This window comes from Eulemur rufifrons, chromosome 30 (genome assembly GCF_041146395.1).
Source record: "Eulemur rufifrons isolate Redbay chromosome 30, OSU_ERuf_1, whole genome shotgun sequence".
In the NCBI taxonomy this organism is placed as follows: Eukaryota; Metazoa; Chordata; class Mammalia; order Primates; family Lemuridae; genus Eulemur; species Eulemur rufifrons.
The window spans coordinates 56,767,813-56,782,281 of record NC_091012.1 but is presented as its reverse complement, the minus strand read 5'-3'; the positions used below and the strand labels follow the sequence as shown (position 1 = coordinate 56,782,281).

At 33.6% G+C, this 14,469-nt stretch overlaps 1 protein-coding gene across 1 annotated transcript in view; it reads left to right on the top strand.

Annotated features, from left to right (window-relative positions):
- HTR2C (5-hydroxytryptamine receptor 2C) overlaps positions 1–14,469 on the top strand; it is a 304,472-nt gene that overhangs the window by 208,716 nt on the left and 81,287 nt on the right. Inside the window, exon 5 of the mRNA XM_069463743.1 lies at positions 4,165–4,365. Coding sequence (XP_069319844.1) covers positions 4,165–4,365 — 201 coding nt within the window. The remainder of the gene's footprint in view (positions 1–4,164; positions 4,366–14,469) is intronic.

Sequence of the window (14,469 nt, the reverse complement as noted above, 5' to 3'; positions counted from 1 at the left end):
GGACTAAATGGCCTGGGAAGAAAGAGGTTGTGAAAAGAGATATGTTGGGAAATAATACTTTATTTTTAAGGCACACATGTATAACAGGGAATGGAAAAGGCTGCACATATGCCTAGGGCTGTCAGAATGCTTAGAAAAAGGCTGAGAATACACTATTCTTTCACCTGTCACTGGCTGGACCTTCAGCTTCTGAGTCTCTGTGCAATCATAAAGTTGAAGCTAAGGCAGAATTATAAACAACCTCACTAAGCATTGAAGGATGGCCCCAAACAGAGCCAATCTACATAGACTAAGAGAGTATTTATACTTTTTTTTCTTTGCCTACAAGTATTTAAGAAACCTCTTTAAAACCCTTAGTTGACCATTAAACTAACAGAATGCTTATTTCAGTGGCCACACAAAGAAAAACAGACTTTATAAAAACAGTTTTGAAAAGATACCAACCAGGCAAACAAAAGCAACCCACAGCAAGTAGCAATAACTAACTTGAGGAAGGAAAGAAAATCCGATTTACAGAGTTGCCATATTATGATATTCAAAATGTGCAAGTGTCACCAAAATTAAAAGGCCTGCAAAGAAACTGGAAAGTGTGACCCACTTACAGGAAAAAGAAATTAATAGAAACTGATCATGAGGAAGCCCAGATATTGTTTAAATAGAGAAAGCTTTTAAATCAACTGTCTCAAATATGCTCAAAGCACTAAAGGAAACTATGAACAAAGAATTAAAGGAAATCCGAAGAATGATGTCTCAAGAAATAGAGAATATCATTGAAGAATAAAATTATAAAAGGAACCAAATAGATATTTGGGGGCTGAACAGTAAAATAACTGAAATGAAAAAATCACTAGAGGTATTAAACTGAGCAGACAGTAGAAAGAATCAGAGAACATAAATATAGGTCAATTGTGATTATCCAGTCTGAGGAGCAGAAAGACACAAGAATGAAGAAAAATGAACAATGCCTAAAAGACATGTGAAACACTGTCAAGTGTGCCAACATATTCATAGTGGGATTCCCAGGAAATGAGAGAAAGAAAGGATCAGAAAAAATGTTTAAAGAAATAATAGCCAAAAACTTCCCAATTTTGTGGAAAGACTTGAAACTGTACATCCAGGAAGCCCAATAAACTCTAAACAGGAATTACTCCAAGAAATCCAAACCAAGACATATGGTCAAACAAAGAGACAATCTTAAAAGCTTCAAGAGACAAGCATCTCATCACATACAAAGGATCTTTAACAAGATTAACATTAAATTTCTCTTCAGAAACCATGGAGGCCAGAGGGCAGTGAGATGACATATTTAAAGTGCTGAAAGTAAAAGGAAACTGTCAAATAAATGCTCTATATCTGCTAAAACTATCCTTCAAAAATGGAGAAATTAAAACATTCCCTGTTAAACAAAATCTGAAGGAGTTCACCATTACTGGCCCTACTCTTAAATTCTAAATGAATCCTTCAGAATGAAACGAAAGGACACCAGACAGTAGTTTGAAGGCATATGAAGAAATAAAGAACAAAGGTATCTAAAAAGGCAAATATGAAATCCAGCAGAATTGCATTATTGGTTTGTTACTCTTCTTTTGATTTCCTATTTTGCTTAAAAGGCAAATGCATAAAAAATAAATCTACTTAATGAGCACCAAATGTATAAAGATATAATTTGTAGCCCACATGTAGTATGAATGGGGAATAAACCTCTGTTTTTTTCAAGCCACTGAGATTTTGGGTTGTCCCCCCAGTAAAGCTGACTAATTATCTACAGCTGGTTTAATTATCAAGGTTAATCCAACCTTATGAAATGGGTTGATATCTTTTCCCTCTTTCCTCTTCCCTGAAAGAATCTGTATAATACAGAAATAATTTGTTCCTTGAATGTTTGGTCAAATATGATTGTAAAACTGTCAGGACTTGGTGTATATTTTTTAGCTGGAGAAGAATTTTGACAAATGATTCAACTTTAAAAACAGTTATTGACATATTCATGTTACTATTTTTTTCCCTTGCATCAATTTTGGCAATTTATATTTTTATAGAAAAATTCCCCTTGTATCTATGTTTTATGTCAACATAAACTTGTTTATAATAAACTCTTGTGATTAAAAAACAAAAAACAAACAAAAAAAGATATAATTTGTGACAATAACACTATAAAAGGGGAGAAAGATATAAAGAAGCAAAATTTTTGTATAATACTGAAACTAAGTTATAAAAGAAAGATGATAATTATCATCTCATGGCTAACCACTAAGGGAAAAAACTAAAATAATATACAGAAAAAGAAAGAAGAAGGGAATCAAATAGCACCCCACAAAAATCAATTAATCACAAATGAAGGCAATAACAGAGAAAATGATGGTATATATCATACAGAAAATGATGAAAGTACATCCTTTGTTAACTGTAATTGCTTTAAATGTGAATGAATTAAATTTTCCAGTTAAAAAGCAGAGTCTAGCAAAATGGATAAAAATACATGATCCAAGTATATGTTGTCAATAAGAGACTCACTTTATTTGTTTTTTAATATTATATTATCATTATTATTTCAGCATATTGTGGGGGTACAAAAGTTTAGGTTATGTATAGTGCCCTTGCCCCTCCCCACCTCAAGTCAGAGCTTCAAATGTGTCCATCCCCTAGACAGTGAGGGACTCACTTTAGATCTAAGGACATACATATATTGAAAGTGAAAAGATGGAATATATTCCCCACAAATAGTAACCAAAAGAAAGAGTGGTGGTAAACTAGAATAAGGATGTTATCAATTGAAAAAAGTGTAAAGCCATCAAGAAAACATAACAATTATAATGCACCTAACAACAGAGCCCAACAAATGCAGGAAGCAAAAACTAAAAGCATTGAAGGCAGAAAAAGACAGAGCTGGCCGGGCATGGTGGCTCATGCCTGTAATCCTAGCACTCTGGGAGGCTGAGGTGGGCAGATTGTTTGAGCTCAGGAGTTCAAGACCAGCCTAAGCAAGAGCGAGACCCCGTCTCTACTAAAAATAGAAAGAAATTAGCTGGACAACTAAAAATAGAAAAAAAAAAAATTAGCCAGGCATGGTGGCGAGTGCCTGTAGTCTCAGCTACCTGGGAGGCTGAGGAAGGAGGATAGCTTGAGCCCAGGAGTTTGAGGTTGCTGTGAGCTAGGCTGACACCACGGCACTCACTCTAGCCTGGGCAACAGAGAGAGACTCTGTCTCAAAAAAGAAAAAGAAAAAGAAAAAGACAGAGCTATAATAATATTTGAAGGCATCAATATCCCATTTTCAATAATGGATAGAACAACTAGACAGAAGATCAATAAAAAAATAGAGAACTTGAACAACACTATAAAGCGATTAATTCTAATGGACATATAGAAGATTCCATCCAATAACAAAAAATGCATTTTTTCTCAAGTGCACATGGAACATTCTCTGAGATAGACCATATGTTCAACCACTAAACAAACGCCAATAAACTAGAAATATCATTATTCAAAGTATCTTCTCCACAATGAATACAAGATCAACACGTGCAAATCAGTTGCAGTTCTATACACAGCAACTAACAACCCATAAAAGAAATTAAAATAATTCCATTTAGAAGAACATCCAAAAAATCTCAGCTTATCACAGAATCAGCAATAAAAAAGAATGAAGTACTGATGCATGCTGCAAAATGGATTAACCTCAAAAACATTATACTAAGTGAAAGAAGCTAGACACAAAAGGACAGAAATTATATGTTTCCATTTATATGAAATATCCTAATTAGATGAATCAATAAAGACAGAAAGCAGATTAGAAATTGCCAGAGAGGGGAAAGGGGAGAATAGGGAGTGACTGCTTAATGGGTACATGGTTTCCTTTTGGAGTGATGAAATGTTTCAGAACTAGGGAGAAGTGATGGTTGTACAATATTTTGAATGTACTAAATGCCATAGGATTGTACACTTTAAAGTAATTAATTTTATGTTATGTAAGCTTTACCTCAATAAAAAATTATTAACCCTGGAGTGTCATCATCACCATCATGGCCATGGAAAATAATGCTTCCCAAATTTCACTTTCTTTAAAAGTTTTAGATTATGAGAGGAAAAAATAGACTAAAATTTTAATTTATAGTCAGTAATATCTGGATAACATGTTCTTGTCTTCTCTCTGTTCTCTTTCAGATTATGTCTGGCCACTACCTAGATATTTGTGCCCCGTCTGGATATCTTTGGATGTTTTATTTTCAACAGCGTCCATCATGCACCTCTGCGCTATATCGCTGGATCGGTATGTAGCAATACGTAATCCTATTGAGCATAGCCGTTTCAATTCGCGGACTAAGGCCATCATGAAGATTGCTATCGTTTGGGCAATATCTATAGGTAATTAATACCTTTGGCCATAGAATTGCAGCGGCTATGCTCAATACTTCCGGATTATGTACTGTGAACAACGTACAGACGTCGACTGGTAACATTTGCGTTTAATCGGGATTCTTAATTATTCTTAACCTATATATCTGATATTTAGGTTAACAATAATGAATATGTAAATTTAAAGTTTCCATTTATACTGCTACCTTATTTTATACATTAGTATGCCAGTGAATTCTGCAACACAGATGCAAAATGTTTGAGATATCTAAAATGCTTTGAAGATGACAAAGATATAAATTAAAGTCTAAATTTTAAAAAATATAACATTCTATCTCAAAATATTAACCTTAAATTTTAATTCTAATTCAGTGGAAAAATTAATAATGCATTCTAAATCTTCATGAAGTAAACATGTCTAAATTTATGCTGCTATTAAACCTGAAAATACTATTTCCCCTCTATTTTAATTGGCTCCTTGAATTCTGGTTAGACAAAAAGAGAAAAGAAGCCATTTGTTTCTCTAAGGATTTGGAGGAGTTTAAATGGAAATAAATGGTCATGTTATTGTTTATATTTGCAATATTCATAAATGCCTTGGCAATGCTAATAATATTAATGTCAAAAAATTTGACCAATTGGAATTTAGGGATTTTACAGTCATCTTTTTTTCCTCTTCAAATTGGAGCTTAAATTGTGTTCCACTAAATAATTTCTCTTCAAACTTATGTTTTTGTAAGATTCAGGTAAAGTTTACAACAAGATCAAGACCTCTATACAATCTTTACCAATATCCTCTAAATATTTTAACTCTGAGTTTATTGATCAAATACGTTTATTGAAGTCTTAAGATTGTCCTATTATAGATTGTTTTGTTTCTATATAGCACAGAAACACCTTTGGATAAAATGTCATGAAACTTCTCCCCCTCCCAATAAAATGGATCTATATACACAATTTGACTTACAAATTCAAGGATTCACAGATTTTGCCTTCTCCGTACCAAAGAGCTAATTTAAAATGATGCCAGCTCTAATGATGCTTACAAAGGAAATACATAGGTAAATTAAATTAGAATAATAAGGACATCAGCTTCTAGTAATGACAGACTAGGTAATTTCCAATAACTCTTGTGCTAAAGACAACTAAAAATATGGATAAAATCCTGAAAGCACTGAGAAGCTAATAAAATAGTGAGGGATTACTTGAACAAGATCCAGTAAAAGAGAGAACTCCAAGAAAAATGACCATGACTTTGATTCACTTTTCTCAGTGATGCATCTCCACACCTGATGATATGACTGACAGGTTAAGAAGATCATTTCAGTCTTACAAGCAATAGAGGAACAAGTAGGAATACAATCTGGCAGGGGCCAACCAACCTGAACTTAGTTTGAGAATCCAAAGACCTATACATTAGGAATAATGATTGATCAGAATTCAACCACCTTTGACATGGAACTCAGCCCTGGTTCAAGTTATCTACATAACCAAAAAAATTCTTGAGCCTTAAAATGGGATTAAGGTGATTTCATATTGTTCATGTTTCTAATCTTTTGATATAAGCAAAAAAAAAAACCCATCCTGGGCTTCAAATTGTTTTTTTCAATAATTTTCAAATGCAATTACTGAAATACAATGATAAACAGATATATGAAGAGACAATACAACATGAACCAGATATGGGACAATAAAAGATAATAGAAATAAACCTAGGTGCTTCCGATAGCTGAATTATCAGATATAAACTTTAAACAACTATTTGTAATGTCTACACAGAAATAATAGGCTGAACTTAAACATTTCAGCAAGAAACTACAAACTATAAAGAGTGACATTAAGATTTGAGAAGCAACTAGAAAATCTGGAGCTTAAGCATAATATGAAAAACTAAGAACTCAGTGGCAGATTGGACATGGCTAGAGAGAGAATTATTGAAGATTGGTAAGAAGAAATCATAATGTATGGATCATGGAAAATTGGAAGGATAGAAAAGAGAAGAAAGTGTATAAAAGGAAAATATACAGTATAAAATGAGAAGAGTTCCACAAGGAGAGAGAAGAATGGCAGAAAAGCAATATTTGAAGAACTAATGGCATTTAGAATTGATGAAAGACATTCTTACATTTACAGAGCTCACCAAGTCTCAAGAAGAATAAATAAAAAGCAATCAACATCTAGACCCATCATAATGACATTGAAGAAATAAAAAAAAATTGCAAGAGTAAGATGAATGAATGCTTTCTGAACACTAATAATGAAAGTCAGAAGATGTTAGAATGATACTGTCAATGCCCAGGGGGAAAAAACTAGATTTGTATACTCAGCAAAATTATACCTCAAGATGAAATGAAGGCATTATCAGACAAACAAAAACTGTGAGAATATGCCAAAGGTGGATGCCTACTTAAGGAAGTACTACTGAAAGGGTGTTCTTAGAGCAAAGAAAAATGGCTACAGGTGGAAGATTGAAGGGAAAAAATAATCCAACTATGTGTTACAAGAGGCATACATAAAGCGTAAAGAAAGTAAAAAGATAAATAAAGGTACCCCATCCAAACTAACCAACAAAAAGATTGTGTAGCTCGATTAATATTTGGCAGAATTGACATTTTGGCAAAAAAAAATTCTAGTGAAAGAAGGTCACTTCATAATGATGAGATTTAATTCATTTGGAAGACATAATAAATTTATATGTACATAATAATATGGCATCAGCATTTATAAAGCAAAAAATAACAGAACTACAAGGACAGATAGACATATCTACAATATGGAATAAGATCTTAACACACCTTTCTCAATGATTATATGAGGACAATAAACAAACCTGAACTCATTGACAGGTGAAGAATATATATTCCCATTGATTGTACAAGAAATATTTATAAAAATTGACCACATATTTGGCCATAAAGTAATTCTTTAATATATTTCAAAGGGTTGCAATCATAAACTGAATGTTCTTTGACTGAAATTCAAATGAGATAGAAATTACTTCCAAATAGATAAATGGAAAATCTCCATGTATTTGGAAATTAAGAAATTGTTTCCCCGTAAACTGACCTAATGGATTTAGAATCCATTGGTGATACTTTCCTAAACTATTTACTACTAAGGTGATATAATGATAATTTTTCTCACTTTATTATTTTTTTCTGCCTTTATTTGTTGGTATTATACTCTAAGGAAGGGTTTTCCCTCAAACTCTTTGCCTGTTATTTATTTATTCATATTAGTAGGGACTCCTGGATTCTTTTGTACTCAGTGTAACATATATGTTTCATTACTGCTCTGAATTATTTTGATATTCCAATTGTCCCATATTTGTCCGACGAGAACTCCTTTTGATATGTCCCATCAGTTTTTGTACACTTTCTTACTTTGTTTTTTTTTTTTTTTTTTTTGTTGAGACAGAGTCTCACTTTGTTGCCCAGGCTAGAGTGAGTGCCATGGCGTCAGCTTAGCTCACAGCAACCTCAGACTCCTCGGCTTAAGCGATCCTACTGCCTCAGCCTCCCGAGTAGCTGGGACTACAGGCATGTGCCACCATGCCCGGCTAATTTTTTCTATATAGATTTTTAGTTGTCCATATAATGTCTTTCTATTTTTAGTAGAGACGGGGTCTCACTCTTGCTCAGGCTGGTCTCGAACTCCTGACCTCGAGCGATCCACCCGCCTCGGCCTCCCAGAGTGCTAGGATTACAGGCGTGAGCCACCGCGCCCGGCCCACTTTCTTACTTTCTGATATAAATTATGCCAGGCTCACCTTTTACTTCCCATGCTGCAGTCCTGAAATCAGACATTTCTTACAAGGAACTCTTTTAGCAGGCAATTGTTTTATAAACCAAGATACAAAAGCTAAGTATGCACATTGCCAGTGGGATATCATTACTCTTTTATACCCTTGCCTTTAAATCCCATTCTACTAACACACAATTCTCTGCTACTTTCCAATTCCTTGTTTTCCCTTATTTTTCTCCCAGTGAGTAACCTGGCCATGCGAAATTACTTTATTTTTATGTACTTTGTTTTATCAATCAGATTTCCTTTCTATGTACACACACAACGTTTATACTCTCTAAATCCTACAATACAACAAATTAATTTCAGAATTGCTATACCTGTGCCACTACCGATAAATAAAATGTCATATTTAACATTTCATTGCAATTTGTTTTGTCTTTAGAATGTTTCCCACTAAACGTACATAGTTAAAGCATTGCATTCAAAACACTAGGATTAGTTTGAATTTTATTTCTTCTGTGTGATTCTGATACTACTTGTTCACATTTAGGGATTTTGTTTTTGTATGTATTCAAAGCCAACCTTATTGACTTTATTTTTTCATACGTAAAACCTTAATATGATGTTCCAAAAGTCAAAACTATACAAATAGTATACTCAGAGAAATGTCAGTCCTTCTTCTATTTCTTGGTTAACTCATTCGTTAGTTTCTAGAGTATACTTCTTGAGTTTATCTTTGCCAAAAAATGATTATATATGCACACACATGCACACACGCATGCATATATTATTGTTTTTCCTTTCTTAAATAAAAGATAAAATACTACATACAAGTTGATAGTTTGATTTATTTGTTTTTTCATTTGGTAATATGTCCTGGGAATCACTCTGTATCAATTATCAATTCATAGTAAGATGGTAGATGTAAACCCAACTACATCATGTAAATGGCCTAAATACTCCAATTAAAAGCTAAATTCATTTTATTTTTTACACTCACTAATAACTGATTGTGTAGATATAAGGTACTTTATTTAACCAATCTCCTGTATGTGATCATGTAAGTTGTTTCTGATATTTTGAAGTTACCAATAATTCTACTAGGAATAATCATCTCTCTCTCTCTCTCTCTTTCTGTCTCTCTCTCTCCATATATGTGTATGTGTCATGTTATTGGAAGTTTATCTTCAGAATAAATTCTTAGAAGTTGAGTTGATTAATCAAAGGGTAAATGTATATGTCATTAAGAGTAAAACCATTTTGCATCCCCACCAGCAATAAAAGAAAGCTTATTTCCTCGAAGCCTTGCTAACAAAATGTATTTCAAATTTTTAAAATTTTGCTAATCCCACAGGTCAGAAATGTTATCTCAGTATAGTTTTAAATTTGCATCTATTTTATTATTATTGAAGTTCAGCTTCTTTTCATATTAAACATATGAAAATCACTTAAGTGCCATTGCTAAATCAGTTCTTTTGGAAAGTGATTGTACCTTTTGCTTATTTTTCTATCTTTCTTTACATTTTTATTTCTTAATTTTAATAGTTCTTTATACATTACAGATACTAACCATTTTACATATTATAAATGAAAACATTTTCTCTGTGTTTGCTATTTGCTATAACTTGTGTTTTGCCATCCAAAATTACTATATTTTTATGCAGTTTGTTTTATCAATCAGATTTCCTTTCTATGTTGAGTGACTGCTACAAATCCTTTCCCCACACTCAGGTTAGACAATAAATCACACATATTTTCCTCATTCTTTACATTTAGACCTCTGATACATTTGGAGTTTATTCTTGTATGTGGTGACATATGCATTCTTACAAATAATTATTCAGTTGTCTCATGCCATTTATTTTAAAAGTCCATCTGCCCTTTTGAGGATTTGAGATCCCATCTTTATAGTTTATTAAATTTTCTTACATACCTGGGTCTGTTTCTGAAGTTTATATTCTATTCCATTAGTCTGTCTACTCAAGTGCAAATTCCACACTGTTTTAATTATAAAGGTTTTATAATGTATCTTATTATCCGATATGATTAGTCCCCACTCATTACTCATTGTTCAGAGATTGTGTAGACATTCTTGAAGGTTTAATTTTCCATACGAACTTTAACTTTCCTAATTCTACTCTGAAGCCCTGTGTATTTTGATAGGTATCTCTTTAAATTTATAAATTAATTTAGGAAGAAATGAAAACTGACTTTTAAAAAAATACTTTCTCTTACCCATATATTAATTTAGATGATAGACACTGTCTCCTAGACTTTACAGCCAAACTTATGTAGTCATTCTCACGTCTTCCTCATCACCATTTATAACTCATTTCATAAAAACCAACTTTTTAGCTTTACCACTCTACTGAAACTGTCTTCTGTAAGTTCACTAGTGACTTTTAATTGTCTAATTCAACAATTCTCAAGCTTCTTGGGCTCAAGAACCCTTTATACTCTTAAACATTATTGAAGACTACAAAGACCTTTCCTTTATATGAGTTATATTTATAAATACTGTCTTAGAAATTAAAATTGATAAAATTTCAAATTACTTATGTATGAATTTATTAAAAATAACAATAATAATCCCATGATATGTTAACATGAATAACTAGATCTATGAAAAAATAGCTATATTTTCCAAAACAAAATTAGTGAGGAGAATGGCACTGTTTTACAGTTTTTCAAACTCTTCATCATCTGGCTTAATAGAAGATTGCTAGATTTTCATCTCTGTTTTTTTTTTTTTTTTTCTTTAGACAGAGTCTCACTCTGTTGCCCAGGCCAGAGTGCTGTGGCGTCAGCCTAGCTCACAGCAACCTCAAACACCTGGGCTCAAGCAATCCTTCTGCCTCAGCTTCCTGAGTAGCTGGGACTACAGGCATGCACCACCATGCCCGGCTAATTTTTTCTATATATTTTTAGCTGTTCAAATCATTTCTTTCTATTTTTTTTTTTTTCTGGTAAAGACAGGGTGTCGCTGTTGCTCAGACTGGTCTCGAACTCATGACCTCCAGAGATCCTCCCGCTTCGGCCTCCCAGAGTGCTAGGATTACAGGCGTGAGCCACCATGCCCAGCCTCATCTCTGTTTTTCCATCTGATTTTTTGCAATGGGCTGCTTTGGTTAAATTATGTGAAGAAAATGCATATCCTCACACAGACAGCTTCAATACAGGAAAGTATTTTCACAATCTTTTCTGATAATTGCAGTCATTCTTCTTTGACACTGCACTAAAACTCATCAAATGATAGTTTCTTAAGTTTGGTGGCAATGTAGAATCAGAAACCATAGGAATGAATTTTTTAAATCCTTTTATATTAAAATCCACTAGTCTATCTTGGGCTTTCAATGGATATTGTATCCATGCTTTATTTTGTAACATCAAGCATATTTATTGGGAAAATATTGGTTCACTGAGTTATGTAGATTTTTCTAAATATTGATACATTTCATTATATAATATCAAAAACTCACATGCATTCATAATCTTTACCAATCTTAACAGAAAAGTCTTTAAGTATGGGGAAAGTGTCAAGCTCCCAGAGATGGATACAAGTTTTCTAAAATTCCAATATTCACTCAAAGGCTCAAATTTTATCACTGGCAGCAAATACCATCTGTGTTTTCCTTGACTTGACAGGCTCAAGTCATCCATTTTTGAGGAAGTGTCTGCCAAATATTCCAAGTCTGAATAACTCTAGTGTGTCTGGCAGTCATTCTTTCAAATAAAAATATTATTCCAGGCCGGGCGCGGTGGCTCACGCCTGTAATCCTAGCACTCTGGGAGGCCGAGGCGGGTGGATCGTTTGAGCTCAGGAGTTCAAGACCAGCCTGAGCAAGAGCGAGACCCCGTCTCTACTAAAAATAGAAAGAAATTATATAGACAACTAAAAATATATATACAGAAAAAATTAGCCGGGCATGGTGGCGCATGCCTGTAGTCCCAGCTACTCGGGAGGCTGAGGCAGGAGGATCGCTTGAGCCCAGGAGTTTGAGGTTGCTGTGAGCGAGGCTGATGCCATGGCACTCTAGCCCGGGCAACAGAGTGAGACGCTGTCTCATTTAAAAAAAAAAAAAATTATTCCATAAAAAATGGCCATTTCAGCTTGCAGCTCTAACAATTAATTGCATAGGTACTTTTCCTCAAGACAACTATCTTATATCAATATGCAGCAGAAGTGCTGCTCTTCATATACTTCTCATTTTGTCACATGCGTTATTAAAAAGATATGTACCCAAGGGTTGAAATTTAATAAGTATATTTTACTCTTTCATCAAGGACATTCTTAAGTAAAATTGGCATATTTTTTTTTTCCTGGAAGCATATGGTGATGGAAGAACACAATGAGTTTTTGTACAATTTGGTGTCACTAGCTTGATTCATGCTAAGACACCAGCGATTTTACCCACCATTACTTTTGCACTATCAGTACAATTGTAAACACAATGAAAACAGCAAATAACACATTAATATTATTATGGAAGTAATTTTGACTTCATGAAAGCATTGAAAAGGTCTCAGAGATACCTAGGTGCCCATTTTAAGAACTAGGTTTCCAATTCTAGCTCCCTATGTGTCATTTGATACAGCTGAGGATACTTTCATCATAATTCTCTGTTCCTTTGCTAGCTGTGACACAATTTTCCTTTGGTTTTCTTTTCTTCTATCTTTCTGTCTGCTTCTATTCATTTTCTTTATTTCCTGCTTTACCCTCATTCTTCCTCAGAATTCTGTTCTTTCCAATTGCTTATATAGTTTTCCTGGCTTACCTCATGCACAGAAATAACTAAAATCTATCTACCAATGACTGTTGAATAAATATTTGTATCCAGATTATATCCAGATCTGTAGCTTAAGCTGTATAGGTGTACAGAGATGAATGCTGGACACTTCTCAAGTGACATCTCTCCAAGATTGTACTCATCACCTTTCTCCCATCTCCATTTTTTCTTCTTCCTGTGTATTTTTGTTTCTCAAGTGATCAGCAACAGCATTTCCCATTTACCCAAAGAGAAACCTGAGAATCGTTTTAGGCTCTTTTTCTTTCTCCCCAATAGTCAATCCACACAACCTGTCCTTAATATTTCTCCTATTCTCATGTTCTAGTGTCTCATATCCTCAGTTGTTTTCTTAGTTTGGGCCTTTATTATTAATCATTTATGCATCCATACTTCTCTCTCTGTAAAAGAGATGGTTCTCAACATATCCAAGGCATACCTTCATTTCCTTAAGTGTTCAGGGTACACCCATGACAACAGAAACTAAAGACTCTTCTCCAAATCTCCATGTCCAATTACTCAGAGAATTCCTTCAAACATTTTTTTTAATCATTTGCTCTGGGTCTTCTTTGTTTGACACCTTGTTTGATTTCCTAATTATCTTGCTTTTGAATATTGGCTCACCATTCTCCTTTAGCCAGGCCCATTTTGTGTTGCTACACACAATTCTCTACCATATTAGTGATTTAGTGATTTAGACACTCAATAGGACACTGCCTAAAGGAATTTTGTCAGCCTTCATGACTTATTAATAGACATGCTTCACAAATTCAGCCCATGACCTCAGAATATCTCCTATATCTCATCTTTCAACAAAATCTTAAATATCACTTTCACCTTAGGTCAGTAGTTCTAACCTTGGACATCCGTGAATAGAATTCATGGTATCTATGAACTTTAACCTTGAAAAATATTTAAGTATGACATATACAATAATGCACACAAACATTAAATATATAGCTTGATGAATTTTTACAAATGTATACATCTGTATAATCAACACCCAGAAAAAGGTATACAATATTCAAAATATCCAGAGGACTATCTATCTGTTGCTCCCTTTCTGTCAGTAATCCCCCATGGGTAACCACTATTCTGACTTCTATAATCACAATTGGTTTTGCCTGTTTTGGAACATCATATAAATGGAAGTACATATCATGTACTCCTTTATGTGCTCTCTTGAGTCTGACTTCTTCCAATCAATACTAGGTCTGTATGATTCATCCATGTCATTGCATTTATTGGTAGTTGGTTCTTTTTTGCTGTCGTTTAGTGTCCCATGGTTAAATACACAAAAATGAATTTACCTTCTTCCTTTTCATAAACATTTGATTTGTTTTCTGTGTTTGGCAATTACAAATAAATTGCAATGAACATGACTGTTCATGTTTTTTGTTGGATATAAATATTCATATCTGTTGTATATATGCCCAAAAGAGAAATCTGAGAATCAGATTCCTTTAGCATGTACTGAAATAAATCCCACTTGGTAATGGAGGTCTTTCTTTTTCTGTATCATTGGATTCTTTTTGATATTTTAATTAGAAACTTTTAATCCATTCTCAAGAGATTTTGTCTT